The 24,121-nt window shown below is 46.1% G+C and overlaps 1 protein-coding gene across 2 annotated transcripts in view; it reads right to left on the reverse strand.

The window, feature by feature from the left end:
- The window catches only part of LOC139567061 (polypeptide N-acetylgalactosaminyltransferase-like 6), a 248,444-nt gene that overhangs the window by 39,328 nt on the left and 184,995 nt on the right, over window positions 1-24,121 (reverse strand). For both annotated transcript variants that reach the window (XM_071388506.1, XM_071388504.1), the window contains exons 6-7: window positions 14,431-14,616; window positions 11,505-11,688 (exon numbers count right to left, since the gene is read on the reverse strand). In XM_071388506.1, the coding sequence (XP_071244607.1) occupies window positions 11,505-11,688; window positions 14,431-14,616 (370 nt within the window). The remainder of the gene's footprint in view (window positions 1-11,504; window positions 11,689-14,430; window positions 14,617-24,121) is intronic.

Here is a 24,121-nt window from a genome sequence, read left to right on the forward strand (position 1 = left end):
GAGGGCCACCATTGTTCCTGTTCCCAAGAAAGCTAAGGTAACTGAGCTAAACGACTACCGCCCCGTAGCACTCACTTCCGTCATCATGAAGTGCTTTGAGAGACTAGTCAAGGACCATATCACCTCCACCCTACCGGACACCCTAGACCCACTCCAATTTGCTTACCGACCCAATAGGTCCACAGACGACGCAATCGCAACCACACTGCACACTGCCCTAACCCATCTGGACAAGAGGAATACCTATGTGAGAATGCTGTTCATCGACTACAGCTCAGCATTTAACACCATAGTACCCTCCAAACTCGTCATCAAGCTCGAGACCCTGGGTCTCGACCCCGCCCTGTGCAACTGGGTCCTGGACTTCCTGACGGGCCGCCCCCAGGTGGTGAGGGTAGGCAACAACATCTCCACCCCGCTGATCCTCAACACTGGGGCCCCACAAGGGTGCGTTCTGAGCCCTCTCCTGTACTCCCTGTTCACCCACGACTGCGTGGCCATGCACGCCTCCAACTCAATCATCAAGTTTGCGGATGACACTACAGTGGTAGGCTTGATTACCAACAACGACGAGACGGCCTACAGGGAGGAGGTGAGGGCCCTCGGAGTGTGGTGTCAGGAAAATAACCTCACACTCAACGTCAACAAAACAAAGGAGATGATTGTGGACTTCAGGAAACAGCAGAGGGAGCACCCCCCTATCCACATCGACGGGTCAGTAGTGGAGAAGGTGGAAAGTTTTAAGTTCCTCGGTGTACACATCACGGACAAACTGAATTGGTCCACCCACACAGACAGCGTTGTGAAGAAGGCGCAGCAGCGCCTCTTCAACCTCAGGAGGCTGAAGAAATTCGGCTTGTCACCAAAAGCACTCACAAACTTCTACAGATGCACAATCGAGAGCATCCTGTCGGGCTGTATCACCGCCTGGTACGGCAACTGCTCCGCCCACAACCGTAAGGCTCTCCAGAGGGTAGTGAGGTCTGCAGAACGCATCACCGGGGGCAAACTACCTGCCCTCCAGGACACCTACACCACCCGATGTCACAGGAAGGCCATAAAGATCATCAAGGACAACAACCACCCAAGCCACTGCCTGTTCACCCCGCTATCATCCAGAAGGCGAGGTCAGTACAGGTGCATCAAAGCAGGGACCGAGAGACTGAAAAACAGCTTCTATCTCAAGGCCATCAGACTGTTAAACAGCCACCACTAACATTTAGCGGCCGCTGCCAACATACTGACTCAACTCCAGCCACTTTAAAAATGGGAATTGATGGAAATTATGTAAAAATGTACCACTAGCCACTTTAAACAATGCCACTTAATATAATGTTTACATACCCTACATTACCCATCTCATATGTATATGTATATACTGTACTCTATATCATCTACTGCATCTTGCCATCTTTATGTAATACATGTACCACTAGCCACTTTAAACTATGCCACTTTATGTTTACATACCCTACAGTACTCATCTCATATGTATATACCGTACTCTATACCATCTACTGCATCTTGCCTATGCCGTTCTGTACCATCACTCATTCATATATCTTTATGTACATATTCTTTATCCCTTTACACTTGTGTGTATAAGGTAGTAGTTGTGGAATTGTTAGGTTAGATTACTTGTTGTTATTACTGCATTGTCGGAACTAGAAGCACAAGCATTTCGCTACACTCGCATTAACATCTGCTAACCATGTGTATGTGACTAATAAAATAAAATTTGATTTGATTTGATTTGACATCCATAGGCATACTGGTATTTTTATCCTCCACTACACAATAAGCAAGAAAATAGTTAGCTAGCTACGTTACTTCAGCTGCATTGCATGGGAAATATCAGCAAGGCAAGCTTACAAAATTGTACATTCAATTTGCAGTAAATTCTTTAGCTTGCTAGATTCTTTACATCCACTGTTTCACAAGACGACAACCTGGTTTGCTGGTTTTCTCAGGAGTCCCTAAAACATTAAACAACACAATTACAATTTCATACTCATGTCACAACACATTAGCCAGCTAGCTCGCTGGCTAATGTTAGCTAGTCAGCTAGCTTGCTAAATAGCAATTTTCTTCAATTAACTTTATGACAAAAGAAAATGTATAATTGTTTGTCTCTACATTAACTAACATATTCTTCTCAACAGTACATTTTTTGCATGACCCGTTATGACGTTATAATTACTTACATTTGCTTCCATCCTTTTGTCAACGAATACAGCAAAGAGCTGCTGTTTATATGAGTGAGTTCATGTTTAAGTTCTTACTCAGCACTGTCAACACTTTGTAGTCAACACTTTTATAAACCAAAAAATGCGCGTTCTTCCTAATACCACTCAGCTCTACAACAAGCAGTGCAGCAGTAATGAATGAGTAGGAAAGTGTATCTATAGGCTTGTGTTGTTGTTATTATTACTGGCTTGGGTCTTTTTCAATATCAAGGAATATTTCACTTTCTCTGTTCATAAGAGTAACAACATGGATTTGTGCATGAGGCAGAAATAATGCGGTGCGACTCGAGCTTCCCCATCAGCTGGAAGACGGTGTCCCTTTTTGGTCAGTGTCAGTGGAGGAAAGGGAGAGGCGAGGGATGTTGAGAAGCAGACCCTCAGACCATTAGATACAGACACCATCAGCCCAGAGAAATAAAAATAAAAAGCTAATTATTTAAATGTATGCTCACTCAGCTGTGCCTCACAAGTAATACAACAATGGATCTATTACCAGTGTGATCATATAGCCTCAAATTTGGAAATATAATTTTTAAAAATGACCTGAACAACAATGCATTGGCAGGGCAATTCAAGCAAAGCCAATATGCAGTAATAATGTATTGGGCATATAGCTTACTGCACAATTCCTCATTGCTACAGTATTGTTTTTAATTGGTTAATGTTGCATATGCTTACGGTTTGTAAAATAAAATCTGAGCGGTAGATCTCGGCTTGCATTTTGACTCAGAAAGTGATCTTGACTCAGAAAAGGATGGTGACCACTGTTCTAGAGCTTCCCCTGTTAACACTATCAACGTTTCCCTCTACAACGCAATATTAGCCAAAACAAACTATGATCAAATAACCACAGTAGCCTACTTGACCACTGTTAAAACTGCAACTTAAAGCAGGTACAGCCTCAGTGTTCACAGTAAACACACGCTGGAAGTTGCACAGAATTTTCACAACATTCAAGTTTGCGCTCAGCAGACCTGACATTTGCTCAGTGACAAAAAATATTAGAGGGAACATTGCTTATAAACACACACACACACACGAACAAACGCATGCAAAACACACCCACACACTGTTAAGGGAAACTTCAGCAAAACCACAGTTATTACTCTACGTCCCATATCATTTCCATCAATAAAAATCACACAATCTATTCAGAGCCTAGAAGAAAATAGAAAAAGCATCAACAGAGATTGCCATCTGCAGCACAAAAAAGCCCCTCCACTGGCCAGCACAGTTTAAGCTCTCCACTGGCCAGCACGGTTTAAGCTCTCCACTGGCCAGCACGGTTTAAGCTCTCCACTGGCCAGCACGGTTTAAGCTCTCCACTGGCCAGCACGGTTTAAGCTCTCCACTGGCCAGCACGGTTTAAGCTCTCCACTGGCCAGCACAGTTTAAGCTATCCACTAGCTAGCACAGTCCAAGCTATCCACTGGCCAGCACGGTTTAAGCTCTCCACTGGCCAGCACGGTTTAAGCTCTCCACTGGCCAGCACGGTTTAAGCTCTCCACTGGCCAGCACGGTTTAAGCTCTCCACTGGCCAGCACAGTTTAAGCTCTCCACTGGCCAGCACAGTTTAAGCTATCCACTAGCTAGCACAGTCCAAGCTATCCACTGGCCAGCACAGTTTAAGCTCTCCACTGGCCAGCACGGTTTAAGCTCTCCACTGGCCAGCACGGTTTAAGCTCTCCACTGGCCAGCAGTTTAAGCTCTCCACTGGCCAGCACGGTTTAAGCTCTCCACTGGCCAGCAGTTTAAGCTCTCCACTGGCCAGCACAGTTTAAGCTATCCACTAGCTAGCATAGTCCAAGCTATCCACTAGCTAGCACAATTTAAGCTCACCACTGGCCAGCACAGTCCAAGCTCTCCACTGGCCAGCACAGTTTAAGCTCTCCACTGGCCAGCACAGTTTAAGCTCTCCACTGGCCAGCACAGTCCAAGCTCTCCACTGGCCAGCATAGTTTAAGCTCGCCACTGGCCAGCACAGTCCAAGCTCTCCACTCACCAGCACAGTCCACACTCTCCACTGGCCAGCACAGTCCAAGCTCTCCACTGGCCAGCACAGTCCAAGCTCTCCACTGGCCAGCACAGTCCAAGCTCTCCACTGGCCAGCACAGTCCAAGCTCTCCACTGGGGAAAATGGAATAATGGATGCCTTAACCTCCTTATGGCCAATTATGGATGGCTTTATTAAAGGGATACTTCAGGATTTTGGCAATGAAGCCCTTTATCTATACTTCCCCAGAGTCAGATGAACTTGTGAATATTTTTATGTCTCCCCGTGCACCCCTTTAAGCAGTTCAATTCATGGAAATGGAAGGGGGGAGTATTAGAGATGTGTATAGAGGGGGAGTTGTGTGTGTGCGAGTGTGTAGGGGGGAGTCATTTGCAATGCACGTCCATGCAGCCAAGGTCAGAGACTGCCAGCGGGCAAGGGGGAGTCAGCTGAGAATATAGGCCCAATGTGTGTGTGCTATCCAGCGATACAGCCCCTTGCTCTCTCTGCATAGGTACCCCCCTCCCGTCATTTATTTATTTCTCTTTATATAATCCCCTCGCCTTGAGGCCGCCATGTGCAGATTGTGCGTGTGTCTGTCTGTGTGTGTGTGTGTATATGTGTGTGTGTGTGTGTGTCTGTGTGTGTGTTCAAGGCACAGTAGTAGGAGACGGCAAGGGCACACAGTCACTGTGTCTCTGTATGGTGATTATATTATGATTAAAATGGATGTACTGTACATATCCATTACTCAATGCCCTCCGCCTCCACAGACTGCATATTATACAGAACAATAGGACCCCAGTATATGAAGTCAGCTATAATGATATAATAGAATGTAGTGATGGCAGCAGTGTCTGTAATATATGAATGAGAGTTTATTGTATTGTACTAATTGACGCTTCGCTAAGCCCTACCCCCAGGGGTGAAAGTAGATTTAATGTCTTACCTGTACGTGAGCGCACACATTTTGTTGTACTACAAAATGACAGGGTAGCCTACTCTGCTGACCCTGACAAACAGATCAATAAAAACGATGTTGTCTGATCCATCTAATAGGCCTACGAAAAGGAGAGACACAAATACAATATGATGTCCATCTAACCCTGGAGGAGGAAATGATTGTCCAAAAACAAACAAAAGTGGCACTGACCCAATGGCAGACAGTGAATATGCAGACTCAACTTCACTGACAGTCGCAACTCAACAATCATCTATTTCGTATTCGCAGCGAGCGCTGCCCAAATTGCAAGCCCTTCCGACTGTAGGCTATGCATTTTAAAACAATCCGCAGGTATTTTTTTATAAAGCTAATTATCCTCTGTGGCCAAATCATCCTTTCTGTTCTAGTAGCCTATATTGAATGATTTGATTTATTTATGTATAGACAGGAGTTAGCTAATTAGACTATATCATTTTGGCAATTTAATTCAATTTACTTTAGGGAAAGCTTCCCCTAGCCTTATGGACACGGCGCCTATGCTTTTTAATGTGGCATAAACACAACCAGTCATGATGTTTTCATCTGATTGTCAAACAATCACTTAACAAAGGCGCTCCTGTTGGCTACCCACGCACATTCGTCCACTCAGAAACTCATTTCAGCATCCAAACCCCAACAGTGCACTGTGCACCCGCAATTTCATGAATGCAGAGAGGCATCTGTTACAAAACACCTACGTGTATTGTGATGACATTCTGCAATTGTCATTAGGCTCACACTTGTAGCCTGAACTGATGCATGTCCACGCCACTCATCTCCGCCTTGACTGCGAGCGTCTTGGCCACCCATCTCCGCCTTGACAAAATGTAAGTGTTCTCCTCAAACCACAACGCCATTTAGATTGCATAACACCTGTTTTCCAGTCATTTCGCTAATTTATTATGCAGCTGATATGCAGTAATGTAAAAAAAAAGTGTGTAATAGCCTATAGGCTTACGTTTTACCGGCATGGCTTACCCCCACTAATTATTTAAACGGGATGCCGTACCGGACCGTTTTACTTTCCCCTCTGTCCACACCCCTTGGTTACTGTTGCAATCTTGGACATTTTCCTGGGAAACCCAATTCCCCCAATTACCACTGGCGAAATCCCCCCACAATGATAACAAACTTTAATACACAATGAAATTAAACACAGACTACCCTTTGGTAATCAGGAAACTCTAGGGTATGATGTGGTGGACTGTCAACTGCTTCTCATGAACCTGCTAAAATTATGTTTGTAGTGTAGCTAGCGACTGATTGGCTCTGAATTCAATGTGAGCATGTAGTCAAATCTACAATTAATTTGGAGCAAACTAGTGCTCTGAAATCGTATCCTGATTTCGACCTCAGATGGGAGTTAATATGGCTAACTTAGCTAGCTAACATACATTTCGAGAAAACAAGTTATATTAAGTGGTTAGCTAGGTAGCGTTAGCAATGTTTGGTGGTCAATGAGGTGGCTAGCTAGCTAGCGTTAGCAATGTTTGGTGTTCAATGAGACTGAGAGCTAGCTAACCCCCTGAACTATCAAACAATGTAACAAAAGTATAATTTTGGATTAAAAAAAATGCACGCTCTGCATTTCAAAATCACAGTAGCAAGTACTCCTGATGCACTGCTTAATTATTAAGCCGTTTAAAATATATATTTGAATATATATTTTGTTTTCCCACTGCCCACTGGCTTTCATTCATTTCAAACATGAGCTTGTCCGAGTGTATCATACTCAACCATACTGCTATCCATTGGAGCACTGTGATTGGTTGCCCAAAATCCTGGGGCGGGGCTTAGCGAAAGTTAAATTGAGTCGACTATGGTGATACAGTATGTATGTAAAGGATATTATGATTATAGTGTTGTTGCTGGTAGGCCAGTAGGTGGCGATATGACATCAGATATAGACAGAGAGATAGGTCAGAGTGTAGGTCATGTCATGGTCAGAGTGTAGGTCATGTCATGATCTGAATGTGAAGGGACGTGTGTGTGCGTGTGTGTATTTGTCGGGGTGTGTGTGTGGAGGTGGGGGGGTGTAGTGTCATTTAACAAGATTAATGCCCATTGAACAGCGTTGTGACAAAGTTAAATTATGAGGTTTAATTTAGTTCTGATGTGCTAGGACAGATCGACACACACGCACGCACGCACAGAGCATGAAAAAAAAGAAGCAAAATGTGCCTTCTCAATGGATCAGTCATTTCACAATGAGCTTTGTTCCAGATAGAGGAACTGCTTTCATCTGATAACAGGCGCTAAGATCTATATTAAGGCATCTTAGAGGAGCACACTTCACACATGCCAATGTGTTGGTGCTGCATGTGCCAGGCAGGCTGGCAGGCAGGCAGGCAGGGGGGAGGCAGGCAGGAAGGAAGGCAGAAATGGATGGAGGGAAGGAAGGCAGGCAGGCAGGCAGGCAGGAAGGAAGGCAGGGATGGAGGCAGGAAGGCAGACGGGGGCAGGCAGGCCCGAAGCCGTATGTGGCGTCACCAGTAGAAAGGCAGGAGGGATTTATTGAAAGCCTGTGGAATCCTGTATCTCCTCTGCACCTAGCAGTAGAGCCTCATTACCAGTCCATCACATCTTTGTCTCTTCCTTCTCTTTCTCTCTCTCTCTTCTGGAATGGAGAGGTGATTGTGAAAAATCAGAGTTGCCCCATTTTGTCTAACTCTCCCACTCTTTTTCAAACAGAGGTAAAGTAGGAAATCTGCGGACCTGGAGCAAGTTGTTTTATGGTTTCTTTTTTTTCTTCCTCCCTTCACTCCTCTGACAGTCGAGTACAAATCCACAAAATGTCCTGACTTGACGTGGAAGTTGGTGGTCCTTCTAGTTTCACACAGAGAAAGGGCTGTTCACAAACAGACGGACTGACTAATGTATTAATAAGTCTTGGACATCTTCAGAAGCCTTGGTTGCTAGTTAACACGGGTGTCTGCCATCAGTGCCATGGCACGTGACAAAGTTTAACATGGACACACTGCCTGTTACGTTGTCAGCATCAGGGTCCTCCTTTATGCCTCTTACCCTGACATCAGATGCTACGGAGAGTGTCCCATTCTCCCTCCACAACATACTCACAATAAAGTGCATGTCGTTGGTTGTAACAAAGGAATAGAGCCTTCTCATCCTCAACATTCTCCTGTACATAGGGAACTGTTATTCTAATGAGATATGTGTTCTGTAGAATCATTGTAACTAAGTAGAAGCTTTGGCCAAAGCTAGTTATTTATATTACATTGTTCCTCCCTGTTGCATATTCTTCTTAACCTCCCAGAGAGACAAGGTTGTGATGAGGAATATGTCCAGATATTCAGCTTGGTATCACAACGCCCATGAAGAAATACTGGTCTCGATATTGATTTTACTTTCTTCCTTGTCTCCTCTTTGTGTTTTTAACTTCTCTTTTCTCAAACCGAAACAAAAACACAGCATCCACATGTAAAAAAAAAAAATAGTCTCAATAGCAAGGGGATTTAAAAGGAGCAAGTCTTTCACAAACGTTGTCCCCTACGTGATGACACAGTAGGCGAGATAAAAATCACTCTTTGATATCTTTGTTTGGAACATGAACATGAAAGAGTTCCTTTCAGAACACGTACGTGGCTCACTAAAAGTAATGTACTCAAAGTATGTGTTCAGCTCTGTTCGACCAAGCAATAAGTGAAAATGGAATGGTTGTAGTATTGTGTCTGCTGATACAAATGAACATGCCTTCAATACAGTACGCGCTCGACTTTCAAAGTGCGATTATGATTACGATTAAGTCATTCCACCAGAACTTTTCATATGAGTCAACCCCACACAGTGATTTTTCTCAAATAAGCCACTCGAGTCGAAATATATTGGTGCAGTAGTAATCTCATTTAAACTGTAATCATTTCAGTGTACCCGCCCCATGTTCACATTACCAAACAGCATTGTGGGTATTATCTTGGTTGAACAGAATCTCTCTCCCATAGCCAAACATGACAGATGGAGGCAGTTTGGGAAAATGTTACATTTCATGAGCATCATCCTTCTGCATTCATTCCCTTAATGAATCCCAATTTAGCTCCGCTTTGACTGGGACACCTGTGGTAATAGGAAACACACACACACACACACACACACACACACACACACACACACACACACACACACACACACACACACACACACACACACACACACACACACACACACACACACACACACACACACACACACACACACACACACACACACACACACACACACACACAGACAGAAAGTTTAGGATGATGGAGCTGAGATGAGTAAGCAGTGTGGGAGGGTTAACGGGTCTGGTTTATCAGTGCAACAGAATGGAGCCAGGGAGGCCTGGCTGGGAGTCTGGTTGTGTGAGTTGTGCTGGCTGGCTCCAGAGAGGATCCATGGATTCATGCCTGGTAGGGGGTGCATGCTGGGCCTCAGGGCCTATAGGGGAGCATACAAGTCTGGGCAGCCTACTGTGAGCTGCCCTGGGCCAAGTCCTTAGAGTCTGGAGGAGTAGGAGGCAGCAGCAGCCTGGGGGGATAGTCTGGGAAAAGGGAGAGTGTTCGTTGGAAGGTAGGAGGGCTGTCGGTCTGTCTGTCTGTCTGGGTTTAGGATAAGAAGAGGACCATTGAGTGTGGAGAGCTTAGCCTCAGGCTATAGGCAGAGAGGTGGGAGATTTGGATAAAGGGAAGCAGGAATGAGAGCTGGTGTTATAGAATTTAAATTAGGTAAAGGTTCAGATCCAGGGGTGCACGGCATTGCGCTGTCAGTGTTTTGAGCAAGTTGCGGTGGAGGAGGGGGGAGGATATTTGGTTGTCCTGGGAAAGATACGAGAAGGGAGGGAGCCACTAGTCAAGGGAAAACAGCACCCTGACAGCTGGATTTCTGAGTAGGTCGCACAGAATGTGGATAAGCACACGTGCACACACCCCCCCACCACCCCACCCCTATATTTACCCTCTCAGCATTTACACAGTTTAACCCCTGATGATGCCGTTGCCCTTGAAGAGGACAGGTGATCATTTGCTTCATTAATAAACCATACTGTATCTCTATGTAAATGGAGGACGTGTAAAATGCCAACCGCTCCCTGTGACCTGGGATAAAAGTATCTGCTGACTGGGTAAAGCTACGCCTGCGTCCAAAACGGCACCCTATTCCCTATTCAGTATATTACTTTTGACCAGGGCCCTTAGGGGAATAGGGTGCCATTTGGGGGACACACCAGAAGTAACACCCACTGGATCATCCTGTTCTGCCTTTACGTCAGTGGGGCTTTCATCTATTCTAGGGGCCCTCTACCTACGTACCTCTGTAGATCTGTGAGCTATCTCCAGTCGGAGCCTGACGCGTTAAAGAGATCAAAAAAGGTGTTGGTTCAGATGTGTATCTTTAACAGCAAGTGCTTACCTAGGATAGGATAGGGTGAACTCTTATCTCCGCGAGGGATAAAATGTCCTTAGACACAGATCACAGACCTAGATCACAGATCACAAAGATATTTTAGGGTGTAAAGAGTGACTAACTGACACTGACAGCTTGCCAGACATCGTGAGTCATTTCTGGGGGTCTAGAGAGAAGTTAGCGGGTTCCTTTAAGCATTCATTGCATACACAGTAATGGCAGCAAGCAAAAAGTCCCTAGCAGGGGAACGAGAATGAGCCAGAGGAGTCAGTCACAGTGAAGAGTAGAGGATGTTACAGCCCAGTGACTGCTGTGCTGCTCCCAATCCCCTATCCTCTATCACCTTCTCACACATTTCACCCCCAACTGGCGACGCAGCCAAGGCATTAAGCCCAGGATTAATTTAGAGGGATATATGAAGAGGGCTAGCAGAGGAAATTAGCTTTCTAGCTTTCTCACCTCCCCTCCTTGCTGCCTGGCTGCACCACTGTTCTAGTAACTGACTGGGGGAAATGATTCAGCCGTGCGCCTTGTAGCAGGCTGGTGTCGTGTGTCATAAAATAGGCTGCGTTTACACAGGCAGCCCAATTCTGATCTTTTGACCAATCAAATCAGATCTTTTTCAAAAGATCTGATTGGTCAAAAGCCCAAATAGTTAAACAAATATCAGAATTGGGCTGCCTGTCTATGACACATATAAGGTGGTTGATATGTGTGTGTGTGTGTGTGTGTGTGTGTGTGTGTGTGTGTGTGTGTGTGTGTGTGTGTGTGTGTGTGTGTGTGTGTGTGTGTGTGTGTGTGTGTGTGTGTGTGTGTGTGTGTGTGTGTGTGTGTGTGTGTGTGTGTTCGTGTGTGATTGCGTGCACATGCGTATCTGTGTACTCACTCATAGGGATCACTTGTGTCGGGGCCCTGGAGCTCTGGAGGGATGGGGATGCGTTTGTAGTACATCTCCCAGTCGAAGGCTCCCCTCATGGCGTCCCCAGCCTGGGCTTCATATCCAAAGTGGTTATGGTCGATCACGTCAATCATAGGGCACACGATGGTCTTGGGGTTCTGGGCAATCTGGTCTTTATGGGGGACAGAACAACAGAGAGAAAGAGTGTGAGCATGTATCAATCACCATACCCTGCTGTTTGTAGTTCTCTCTTTCTTTCCTTATTTTTCTTTCTTCCTTCCTTTCTTTCTTTCCTTATTTTTTTCTTTCTTTCTTTCTTTCTTTTCTATCTCTTGTTTTTCTCTCTCTCCATTTATCTGACGTACACATAGGGAGTGGAACCAGGGCAATTGCTTTTGTTCCCTTGGACCTCTCTCCCTCCGTCCCCTTCTACCGCTTCCTCCCTCCTCTCCCCTTATGTGGAGGTCTCTGGGCAGCTCTGCTCCTCCTACAGCGAGTCACTGGGCGATTAGAAACAATTACAGCGTTTCAAAGTGGGTTGGCTCCGTGGAGGCCTGAGAGCCAACCTCGACGTGTCTGTCTGCCGTGTGTGTGACTGAGCCGAGCAATGATAAGCCGCCCCAGATCTGTCACACCCCAGCCACCCTACCCACCTCTCTCTTCTGTGGGCCGTGTGTGTTGGACCATGGAGAGAAGGGGAGCAGAGGCCCAGCACCACAGCACTGAGACTAATGGGGAGTGACTGTACAGTATTGTACATTGACACACCTTACTATCAGTACTGTAGCCTGGTCCCAGATCTGTTTGTGGTCCTATGGCTGTTGCCATGCCATGGGGCTCAGTACTGGTAGCCTGGTCCCAGACCTGTTTATTGGCCAACTGCTATAAAATGATTGTCATGCAGCATGGCGAAGAGTAACACACCTTGAAATGGTGGCGGGTTTCTCACACGGTTAAGATGTAATTTAATTGGCATATGGAAGGCTGTACAAGCAGTAACTACCCAGCTATAAGCCCCCCCTTGACCCTGCCAATATAAACATACAGAAACTATGACTTGAATCAGTTTATGTGCAGGTCTCTGTAATACTCATCTAGTGTGCTTACTGTGATACAATCCATTGTTTTATTCCCTCACATTTCCAGCGCTACGGCTAAGTAGTCTAAATCCGAATACCCATGACACCATCTTACTGGGCCTGCATGGATACATTTGAAACAAAGGAAAGAGAGAACGAGAGAGAGAACTCCCAATTGTAATGAAATAGAAATGAACAAAAAGGCAAATAACAAGAGGCAAATGGGAAGGGAACTCTCAAGAGCTCATTAAACGAGAAGGGACTGCATTTCAAATGTAGCAGTCAGGTGAAAAAGAAAAGAGGTAATCCACCCAGTTGCCATGCCCACACTTCCTTATCCTATAGGTTTGTTAAACATAGCGAAAGAGCGGTTAATTCAAAAGTCGTTCCATTCGTTATGTGGGTTATACATTATGTCCTTTGATCAAGGTAAGATCCAAGGTTTGTAGGAGATCCAAGGAGAGAGGAAGCATTAGATTCAGAGAGCAGTGATAAAACCTGGCCTGTTAATTAGAATGGTGTGGTGTTGGAGTCTTAGATCTACAGAGAGAGAGAGAGAGAGGTAGAGGGAGAGATTGAAATAAGAGAGAAAGAAAGAAAGACAAACAGCAAATCCCTGTATTCCACTGATCTGATACCAGAGCCCGGCAGGATGATTGCATGTGTCACCGTGCCTGTGGATGGCCTAGGGTTCACTGCGGTATCTCCTCCACTCTATTCATACATGCGAGCCCCACAGCACAGCATGGCCTCCCTCCTCCGCGTCACGCCCCACATTACATCAGCCTCCCAAATGGCACCCTATTCCCTTTATAGTGCACTACTTTTAACTAGAGCCAATAGGAAAGTAGTGCACCATAAAAGGGAACAGGGTGCCATTTGGGACGCATACCTCATCAGCCCCGCTCTGTTCTGCTCTCTGACAGGCAGGCGGCTCCATTCCAACCAATTAAAGAACCCCATACTGCGAGTCCTCTTTCTCTGTTAGCCAGAAGACAATGGGGCCATGTCGTGGAATGGTGGTGGTGGTGTGGCTATTATCTACTATTATTATTATCATAGGGACCTGGGCGTACATATCAATCATAGCTTTCATGGGAATCCCAGTCCCTGTGTGATTGAGTACAGTAATGGCTGTAATCACTTCACATCCATTTATTTTGTGCTGGGAGATGGCTATTATCAGGGAGTTTCCCTAGTCTCCCTAATGTTTCAGTAACATGTTATGCTGGATTGTGAAGAACAGCACACCTGTTCACAGGCTACACGTGACGCGACAGCCCAGGAGGCAGTTTTCCTCTGCTTAGGGTTGCACCCCTGGAGCGGCGCGTCGGGAACGTGCATTGAACATGGATTCAGGCTGAGGCTGCGGCACTCTTTTATCAAACAAACTACAGAAACCGAGAGATATTTCCTTTGTGAAACTGACAGATATAGAAGTGTGAGATAAGCCAGTTTTCTTATGGAGATTTTAACCTTCCTACTCTCTCACACGTTCTCTAGCTCGATTTGTCCCCCTTTCTTTAGCTCTCCTGACCCAAACTTCTCCCCGGCGCCACTCTCTTCTTACAGAGAAAAAAAAGACAACTAAAAGATGCACCTTCTCCGTCCCACTTTGTCTGACCTCTTCACTTTCCTTTCCCGCTCACTCCTCTCCTGGCCCAAACCTCTCTCTGTCTAAGCTTTCTTTTAGTTATCTTTACCTGCAGCTACGCTCTGCGACTCCGTTCCAGTCGACTCACCGAGCAGGGGGGACTACACTTTGTGTGGCTGGTCCACACACACACACACGCACGCACGCACGCACGCACGCACGCACACATGCACATACTCACCAAGCAGGGGGGGCAGCCAGTTGACGTTGGCCTCACAGTGAGAGTCCAAGAAGGTGAGGACTTCTCCCTTGGCCACCGAGGCCCCCAGCAGACGGGTACGGATCAGACCCTCCCTCTTCTTGGTCCGAACGATGCGCACCTTGGGGAACCGGGCCATGTATTCCTCCAGACGGCCCTTCAGGTGCTCTGAGAAGGAGAGGAAGAGAGAGAAAAGGTTAGAAATGTGCCGCATGGGAATGATATCCATCCCTATACAGTACATTCCTCAAAGATCATCTATTCAAAGAGAGAAAGAGAGATGGGAGAGTGTTATAAAATAAATCCATCCCTATACAGTACATTCCTCAAAGATCATCTATTCAAAGAGAGAAAGAGAGAAAGGAGAGTGTTATAAAGGAAATCCATCCCTGTACATTATTTAGTACATGGGTTTGGATCACCTCTGTCACACACAGAGAGAGAGAGGAGGAGAGAGATTTATAATCATATATATTTTATTTATATGTTTTATTTAACCTTTATTTAACTAGGCAAGTCAGTTAAGAACAAATTCTCATTTACAATGACGGCCTACCGCCGGCCAAACCCAGACGACGCTGGGCCAATTGTGCCCCGCCCAAAGGGACTCCCAATCACGGCCGGATGTGATACAGCCTGGATTCGGGGCGGTAGGTAGCCTAGTAGTTAGAGTGTTGGACTAGTAACCGAATGGTTGCAAGATCGAACCCCCCAGCTTACAAGGTAAAAAATCTGTCATTCTGCCCCTGAACCAGGCAGTTGACCCACTGTTCCTAGGCCGTCATTGAAATAATAATTTTTGTTCTTAATAATAATTTGTTCTTAACTGACTTGCCTAGTTAAAAAAAAAATATTAAAAAAAAATTATAACCAGGGGCAGTAGTGACGCCTTTGGCACTGAGATGCAGTGCCTTAGACCGCTATAAGAGGATAATGGCATTACACAAATGTATCCCTATAACGTATACCATGTAGCCATATGCCCATGACTTATACAGTAGGAGTTAAGATCACAGTCGTGTCACAGAGAGGTAGGAGAAAGGAGAGGGAGGAAGGAGAAAGGAGAGGGAGGGAGGAGAAAGGAGAGGGAGGGAGGAGAAAGGAGAGAGAGGAGAAAGGAGAGGGAGGAAGGAGAAAGGAGAGGGAGGGAGGAGAAAGGAGAGGGAGGGAGGAGAAAGGAGAGGGAGGGAGGAGAAAAGAGAGGGAGGGAGGAGAAAAGAGAGGGAGGGAGGAGAAAGGAGAGGGAGGGAGGAGAAAGGAGAGAGAGAGGAGAAAGGAGAGAGGGAGGAGAAAGGAGAGGGAGGGAGGAGAAAGGAGAGGTAGGAGAAAGGAGAGGGAGGGAGGAGAAAGGAGAGAGAGGGAGGAGAAAGGAGAGAGAGGCGAGAAGAGGAGGGGGTGGTGATGTTAGCTCCCGGCTGCTCATCAGCTCAAGCTATCTCCAGGCCACTGATGGGGCTGATTATTCTGGATGTGCCTGAGCAGGGTGGGTCACCAATCAGCTAGTCGTGCCGGAGAGACACTTATGTCATCATTACTAGAGACGGGAGGGGATGACACTCTAGGTAGATTACACAGACCAAGGAGGTGTCAGATGGTACATTATGAAATACAGAGGGAGAGGTAGAGAGAGGGAAAGAGAGAAACAATCAGTGTTGCTCTTTTCCTTGAAACAGGAGGTAATTCAGGGTATTTGAATTGAAAGAAGAGGGGGGACGGAGAGAGAGAGAGAGGGAGAGGAGAACAGAGAGAGAAAAGGGGATACAGAAAAGTAAAAGGAAGAGATGGAAAGAACGAAAGAGGGAGAGAGGGGTAAGAGGGAAAAACAGAAAAGTAAGAGAGAGAAAGGCAGAGCGATGGTAAGATAAAGAGATGGAGAGAAAGATGGAGAGAGAGAATTTCATCTTTAGTGATGTGTTAATCTAATCTTGCTATTGTATCACCATTCTCTTGGTCCCATTCAAGGGCATTAACGGTTAACGTCCCTTGTTAAGATTGCCCCACTGTTAGCACTTAATTGAATTGTTGAATTGGTCTCTGTTTTTTTATATTACAAGGAGCAGTGGTATAGAGGCCCACCTGATAAACCAAGGAAAATAACATGGCGGCAAGGCTAACCTATATAATGACTTCATAACCCATACAAGACACATTCATAAGCAGTAAATAAGCATGTCATACCGTAAAAGCTTGTTGCCGGTCATCCTTTGTCACATTGTGTTTGTAATAACTGAAATACAGTTCAATATGATCCCTCTATATACATGAATGCATACAAATAAGAACTGTCACCTTATCAAAATAATAACAACGAACATATTCTTACTGACAATATCTATTTCCAGAAATCTAATTTAGAACCTGAGACGAAGCAGGGGAATGTGATGGGAAAAAGCATTCCAAATCGACATCTATTCATTCCCCCCCACCACCTCTCTCTCTCTCTGCCCCCTTCTCTATCTCTCTCTCTCTCTGTCTCTCCCTTTCTCTCTCTCTGTCTTCCTCTCTCTCTCTGTCTTCCTCTCTCTCTATGTCTGTCTATCTCTCTCTCTCTCTCTCACTCTGTCTCTCTCTCTCTCTCTCTCTCTCTCTCTCTCTCTCTCTCTCTCTCTCTCTCTCTCTCTCTCTCTCTCTCTCTCTCTCTCTCTCTCTCTCTCTCTCTCTCTCACGCTCTCACTCTCTCATTCTGTCTCCCTCTCACTCTCTCACTCTGTCTCTCTCTCTCTCTCTCTCTCTCTCACTCTGTCTCTCTCTCTCTCTCTCTCTCTCTCTCTCTCTCTCTCTCTCTCTCTCTCTCTCTCTCTCTCTCACTCTGTCTCTCTCTCTCACTCTCTCATTCTGTCTCCCTCTCACTCTCTCACTCTCACTCTCTCTCTCTCTCTCTCTCTGTCTCACTCTCTCTCTCTGTCTCTGTTCTCATATAAAGAACTGGTAATGTGTTTGAGCCCTTCCTAACAGAGGCCAAGATGACCATCAGTATGGTGGCAGTATAGTAGAATAGGAGAACCATCCTTATCTTCCTTCATTGTATTATTTGTTCATTTCCCTGTCGGCGGGAGTTTTTTGCATGCCAACCGTGTCCCTGTTACCGGCATCATTCAAATCCTTTAAAGGCAGCCGTTAATACCTGCATGCTGCGGCTCTATCACACACCTGCAGCCTCGGCCGCTGTTTGTCCGTGATTAGCTACACCGCTTTGCTTTTTAAACGCGCCGCATCGCACCATACCGCACCCTGTCTGGATTTACACTAAGTAGAGTGTTGAAATGGGAGAGAAAGGGGGCAGGAAGAGGGTTTATTTCAGTCTATAGACAGATGCTGGCTTAGTTAGGTAGCCGAGCGGTTAGCGCGTTGGGCCAGTAACCGAGAAGTTGCTGGTTCGAATATCCGAGCCGACAAGGTGTCGATGTGCCCTTGAGCAAGGCACTTAACCCTAATTTGCTCCAAGCGTGCCGTACTACTATGGCTGACCCTGTAGAAAAACACATTTCACTGCACCTATTCGGTGTCAGACTTTTCCTTCTAGCATCTAAGACAGGGCTGCCCAACCCTCTTCCTGGAGATCTACGGTCCTGTGGGTTTTCAGCCCAACCCACTTCCTGGAGATCTACGGTCCTGTGGGTTTACAGCCCAACCCTCTTCCTGGAGATCTACCGTCCTGTGGGTTTTCAGCCCAACCCTCTTCCTGGAGATCTACGGTCCTGTGGGTTTTCAGCCCAACCCACTTCCTGGAGATCTACGGTCCTGTTGGTTTTCAGCCCAACCCTCTTCCTGGAGATCTACCGTCCTGTGGGTTTTCAGCCCAACCCTCTTCCTGGAGATGTACCGTCCTGTGGGTTTTCAGCCCAACCCTCTTCCTGGAGATCTACCGTCCTGTGGGTTTTCAGCCCAACCCTCTTCCTGGAGATGTACCGTCCTGTGGGTTTTCAGCCCAACCCACTTCCTGGAGATCTACCGTCCTGTGGGTTTTCAGCCCAACCCTCTTCCTGGAGATCTACGGTCCTGTGGGTTTTCAGCCCAACCCACTTCCTGGAGATCTACTGTCCTGTGGGTTTTCAGCCCAACCCACTTCCTGGAGATCTACGGTCCTGTTGGTTTTCAGCCCAACCCTCTTCCTGGAGATCTACGGTCCTGTGGGTTTTCAGCCCAACCCTCTTCCTGGAGATGTACCGTCCTGTTGGTTTTCAGCCCAACCCTCTTCCTGGAGATCTACGGTCCTGTTGGTTTTCAGCCCAACCCTCTTCCTGGAGATGTACCGTCCTGTTGGTTTTCAGCCCAACCCTCTTCCTGGAGATCTACCGTCCTGTGGGTTTTCAGCCCAACCCTCTTCCTGGAGATCTACTGTCCTGTTGGTTTTCAGCCCAACCCTCTTCCTGGAGATCTACGGTCCTGTTGGTTTTCAGCCCAACCCTCTTCCTGGAGATCTACCGTCCTGTGGGTTTTCAGCCCAACCCTCTTCCTGGAGATGTACCGTCCTGTGGGTTTTCAGCCCAACCCTCTTCCTGGAGATCTACGGTCCTGTTGGTTTTCAGCCCAACCCTCTTCCTGGAGATCTACCGTCCTGTTGGTTTTCAGCCCAACCCTCTTCCTGGAGATGTACCGTCCTGTTGGTTTTCAGCCCAACCCTCTTCCTGGAGATCTACCGTCCTGTGGGTTTTAAGTCCAACCCTAATTTAACACACCTGATTCTACAAATTAGCTGCTCAACAAGACCTTAACTAGCTGAATCAGATCTGCTAAATTAGGGTTGGACTGAAAACCTACAGGACAGTAGATCTCCAGGAAGAGGGTTGGGCAGCCCTGATCTAAGATGTTAACATCTAGGTAGAGCATAAACAGATATTAGCCTAGCTACCACCTTTAGAGACGAACGCCAATAATACTGTCTCTACATTATCCCCCTATAGGCCTGTAAGAGCAGTGTTCTCTGTGTAACCCATTAGTCTACAAAAGAAGTCTGACCCCTGCACAGGAACAAGTCATTTTCCATTCCGGAGCCTATTATTCACACCGCAAACATTACCATACATCTGAGTTGGCAAAGACAATGAACCTCATTGTCCTATCAGCAAACAGAGAGAATGTCCGGGTTGGCCAATAAGTCAGTCATTTGGTGTCCTTGAGTGGGGCACACCTCCCCAAAGTCACTAATCACCACCTAAAAAAGTTGGAATCAGCACTTTTCCTCTCTATCTTTCCCCTCCCTCTCTCCCTTCATCGCAACACTTCTATCTAAACTCCCAGGGTGTCTCCCCTTCAAACTAATGGCCCAAATAAAAGTGACAGTGGCTGTATGAATGAGATGCCTCCCGGCCTGACCCGGCACGCTGTCTCTCTCTCTCTCTCTCTCTCTCTCTCTCTCTCTCTCTCTCTCTCTCTCTCTCTCTCTCTCTCTCTCTCTCTCTCTCTCTCTCTCTCTCTCTCTCTCTCTCTCTCTCTCTCTCTCTCTCTCTCTCTCTCTCTCTCTCTCGCAAAGGAACAGGACGCCAGGAGGGGAAATTAAAAAGTAGGGAGGGAGAATGTTTCAATGTTTCACCGCTGCTAGGCTTGTTAGTGTAAGTGATATGCGCCACCTAGAAAATGCTAGGGAGCTCTGGAGCTGGTTGGAGGGGTCTAAAGAGGTAAGAGGCGGGCCAATTCCCTGTACAATTTCCAACAGGAAAGAGAGAGATCTATCATGCCAGGTGTCCTTTGAGTGGTTTATTAATCAAGGTCATAAATCAACGGACTGACACATGGCATGGTTGCTACGGCGGCGGAGGTGACAAATAGTTATGGAAGGGGGGAAAGTTTTGCGATCCCAGCGGCGCTGCAGCGAGCCCGACAGCTCGTGATAAAGGGCAGCAGCCATGGCGGTGGGTAGGGTTCCTTCCTCCCTGCTACTTTGATGTTTCACAGGCTGGGGGATAGTCTTTTAAGGTGCTCTCTCTCTCTCTCTCTCTCTCTCTCTCTCTCTCTCTCTCCCCTCTCTCTGTCTAAACTGTCTTCGGGCGATTTCTCTTTGGGACCCACTCTCTCTCTCTCTCTTCCTCTTCTCTCCTATTCTCTCTCATCTCTCTCCCTCTCCATCAAGGCATAAAAAGAAGGATTGCTGAATAAGGGCGTTTAGCCTATAGAGCGTCTACCTGACCTCATCTGTCGGTCGGTCCATCAGGAGTTTAGATGCCTTCAAAGCCCTAGCCTTCTAATTTCTCCCACTGACCCCCATCACCAGCGTATAACTACACAGAGAAAGAAACTCAAATTATGGATGTGTCTGAAATCACCCCCTTGAAAACTAGTTCTTGAAACGTAGTCTGGGCAGGCTCCAGTTAAATAAATGATAAGAAATATAAGTGTTTTTAGGAAGTAGCAATTGCCATATTCTTCTCTTCGCTCCTGTGTTTTAATGAAGAGGCAATAAGCCCAAGTTGTCCCTGCACTTTAATTGCATCAATTTCTGTATTAATACTATTTTATACTAACTCGATTGTTTCATCTGTAAAGTTCAAATAGCTTAGTGAAGAAAGACTATCAGCCAGTGTAAAGAGTGTTGGATAATTATGGCTTGGCTACTGGCTACATTGGCAGCTCATACTCTTTGCAACACTGGATGGGTGTGTGTACAGTTTGAGCGTGCGTCCGTGTGTAACGCTTGTCGTCGTAAGGAAGAGTGGACCAAAGCGCAGCGTGGAAAGTGTTCATGATCTTTATTGTCAAGAATCACTCAAACAAAAATAACGAATACAAAAACGAAAGCGAACAGTTCCGTCAGGCACAGATACTAAACAAAAAACAACACGTCCTGGCTGGATACCCACTCCAGCTCGGTGAGTGTGGAGAGCTGGAACAGGACGCACTGGGCTATGAAGGCGCACTGGAGGCATAGTGCGTAGAGCCGGCTCTAACACTAGAGCACGAGAAGCATCATCAAAGATAGAATCAAATAATCACGAAGCAAGCCGTTGGCTCTATGCTCTGTTCACAGTATTAGCTGTGCGTATTTGAAGTGCGCAGTAAGCCTAGGCCCAGCCTGTTGAATAAGAAGACCCCCCCTTCTCCCCTTGTTGGCTTCAACTTACTCCAACCAGGCTTTCCTCTGGGACGACTGCGATGAACCGCCTTGAGCCGCTCATAAAGGCTTACCTCGCTCTGTACAAACAGAGATCAATGTTCCGACTCAATCCCAACTTATTACGTTCTCGCTTTTCTAAAGAGAAGAGAACAATGAGGTTCACTCGCTTTGGTTGAATGGAATCTTGAGGGATTCCATCAGGCGTAGATTCTAGAGCAAGGGAGAGGAGTAAACGTGTTCACGTGAGGGTGGAGTTGTTTGTGTAACTAGGCGCGCGAGGCTCCGATGTCCTAGTGGGAGCATGGTTGTTCATACCAATAAAGGAGAGGAAGGGCAAGATGGGGGAATTCTAATCCAGCTCTATCTTTTCATTCATCCTTTAACTAATCACAAAAGCCCCATTGAGATTGGAATCTCTCTTTCCGACCTCTGATATGGTGACCCTGAAACTGTAAAGCAAACGTGTTACTACAGTCCAAGTGTATGAAAAGAGAAAACAGTACAACATAATGCATGTAATGACGTGACTTTTTAAAGGTATGAGAAGTGTCTGGCGAGAAGCCTTTTCCATCAGTTACTGCTTGGCTATTACTGAGATTACATCATGTCACGGTGGTGAAAAGGCGAAGTGACTGCTAAATCTTAAGCACAAATTAAATCAGATAAGATTCACAACGTGTGCGGAGAGAGATCATGGTTAGTCCATGAACTTCTGGCCAACTCGACTAATAATTAACCTTGCCTCCCTCCGTTCCAATAAATCCTAAATGTTTTGACTGGAGCTTCGTATTTCACTTAGATTGACGTACTGTATTTTGCCATGGCATGTCCTTCACTACAACCTAAAAGCTCTGCCAGTTAAAAACTTTTGCTTGGTAAATCATTCCAACTTCCATATATTCCAAGGTCTTCTAATCTTCCTGAGAGAGGACTATTGTCCACACTCCTCCTGTTGTTTCAATCACAATCTATCTATCCTTTTACAATCCACAGTGGATGTGAACCTTCAACTTATGAAAGCAAATTGTCCTACAAAGAGTCGCTGAATATCTGTTCTCCTTGCGAAACTCTATTGACTGGCACCAGAGCACTCTGTTCCAACCTTGGTGAGGTTGATGCCTACTGGACCAATGTATTAAGGACAGGATGACACACAATGCCACATAACAACACAGAAAACGCTGATACATTTCTAAACACTTCCCCAGAACAACGGTCCCTTGCTTTAAAAGGTGAAACACCCAAGGAAGAGAATAGGATCCATAGACGTATGGATTTCCCACCCTGTAAGATCACCTGCAACAAGAAGCAAGAAGATCTATTGACGGGCGTTGAGATAATTGACATCCAAATGCCAAAGGTTGCTTGGTGAAGCGATGAGGGCTCCGGTTGTATCTTTGATACACACCGATCGTTAGAGATGGGGAACAAAGCCCACGCCTGGGCCTTATTGATCCGCTGTGTGTGTGTGTTGTGTGTGTGTGTGCATGTGTTCCCCTGCTCTTCGATGGGAGAAGATGACAGATGCCGCATATAATTGGCGAGATAAAGAGGCAGCGGGCGATGCAGCCGACGTATAACGCACCACACTGATGTTTGTCGCTAGCGAGGGTCTCGTCCAATCAAAAGGAGGCCAAGGGATAATTACCTGGCTGGGTTGGTGTAACACGGGTAAGACTAGTGAGGGGATGGTGGGAGGAAGGGGGAGAGGAGAGGTCACCCCATTAGTCGCTCCCCCGCTCCTATCGGAAGCAGTGGCTACTCTTTCATTCACTACGCTTGTTTACCACCAAGGTTATATGACATGGGGTCATTAATCAGCGCTGAGGCAGGTGTGTGTGTGTCTGAGTGGCTTTTCTAGCTCTTATCTTGAGAATTGCCCTTTATCAACACTGGGCTCTCTGTTCCTTCCCAGTGACTAAATAAACTACAGGTGTATTCTTTCTACTCAACTCAGGCATCTCGATGCCTTTGAGAACATCCGTTTCCATTATCGATGATAAAGTATTTAAGAAGGCATGGAGTCAGGCAGACAATACCAGCAAGGCAATGCTTTGTTTTGTAGTTTGACTTTGTCTCAATACATTAGCCTATGCAAAAGGTATAATGTCATGCAGAAGAAACCACTCTGACATGACCCGTCTTTGGAATTAGATACCATTTCCATCATGCCATGCTTATATGAACAATTATTTGTCGTTGACGTTATTAAATGAGTCTGCTAGACAATTCCTTCACCTTATACAACCCTCTTTAATGCACGATCACAATGTGTTTGGTACTTGTTCTATAGCCAACATGCTGCTAACCGACTACATATTATTATTTCTGAAGTCGCATTAATGAAGAAGTGCTGTTCAGTGCGATACAATTCCAAGGGTGGGAACGAGGGTTCTTAAGGTCCAGAGAACATGTGTAGTTAACTTAGGCCTTGGTAAAAAAAAAGGGCCTTTCAATAACAATTAAAAATGTCAGTGAAAAAAGAGAGGAATGGAACAGATGACTATTACAAGGAGAACGAGGACAATGACAGCTGCTAAAGCTAGTTTACTCTCTCTCTCTCTCTCTCTCTCTCTCTCTCTCTCTCTCTCTCTCTCTCTCTCTCTCTCTCTCTCTCGCTCT

This window comes from Salvelinus alpinus, unplaced genomic scaffold, assembly GCF_045679555.1.
Source record: "Salvelinus alpinus unplaced genomic scaffold, SLU_Salpinus.1 scaffold_41, whole genome shotgun sequence".
Classification (NCBI taxonomy): domain Eukaryota; kingdom Metazoa; phylum Chordata; class Actinopteri; order Salmoniformes; family Salmonidae; genus Salvelinus; species Salvelinus alpinus.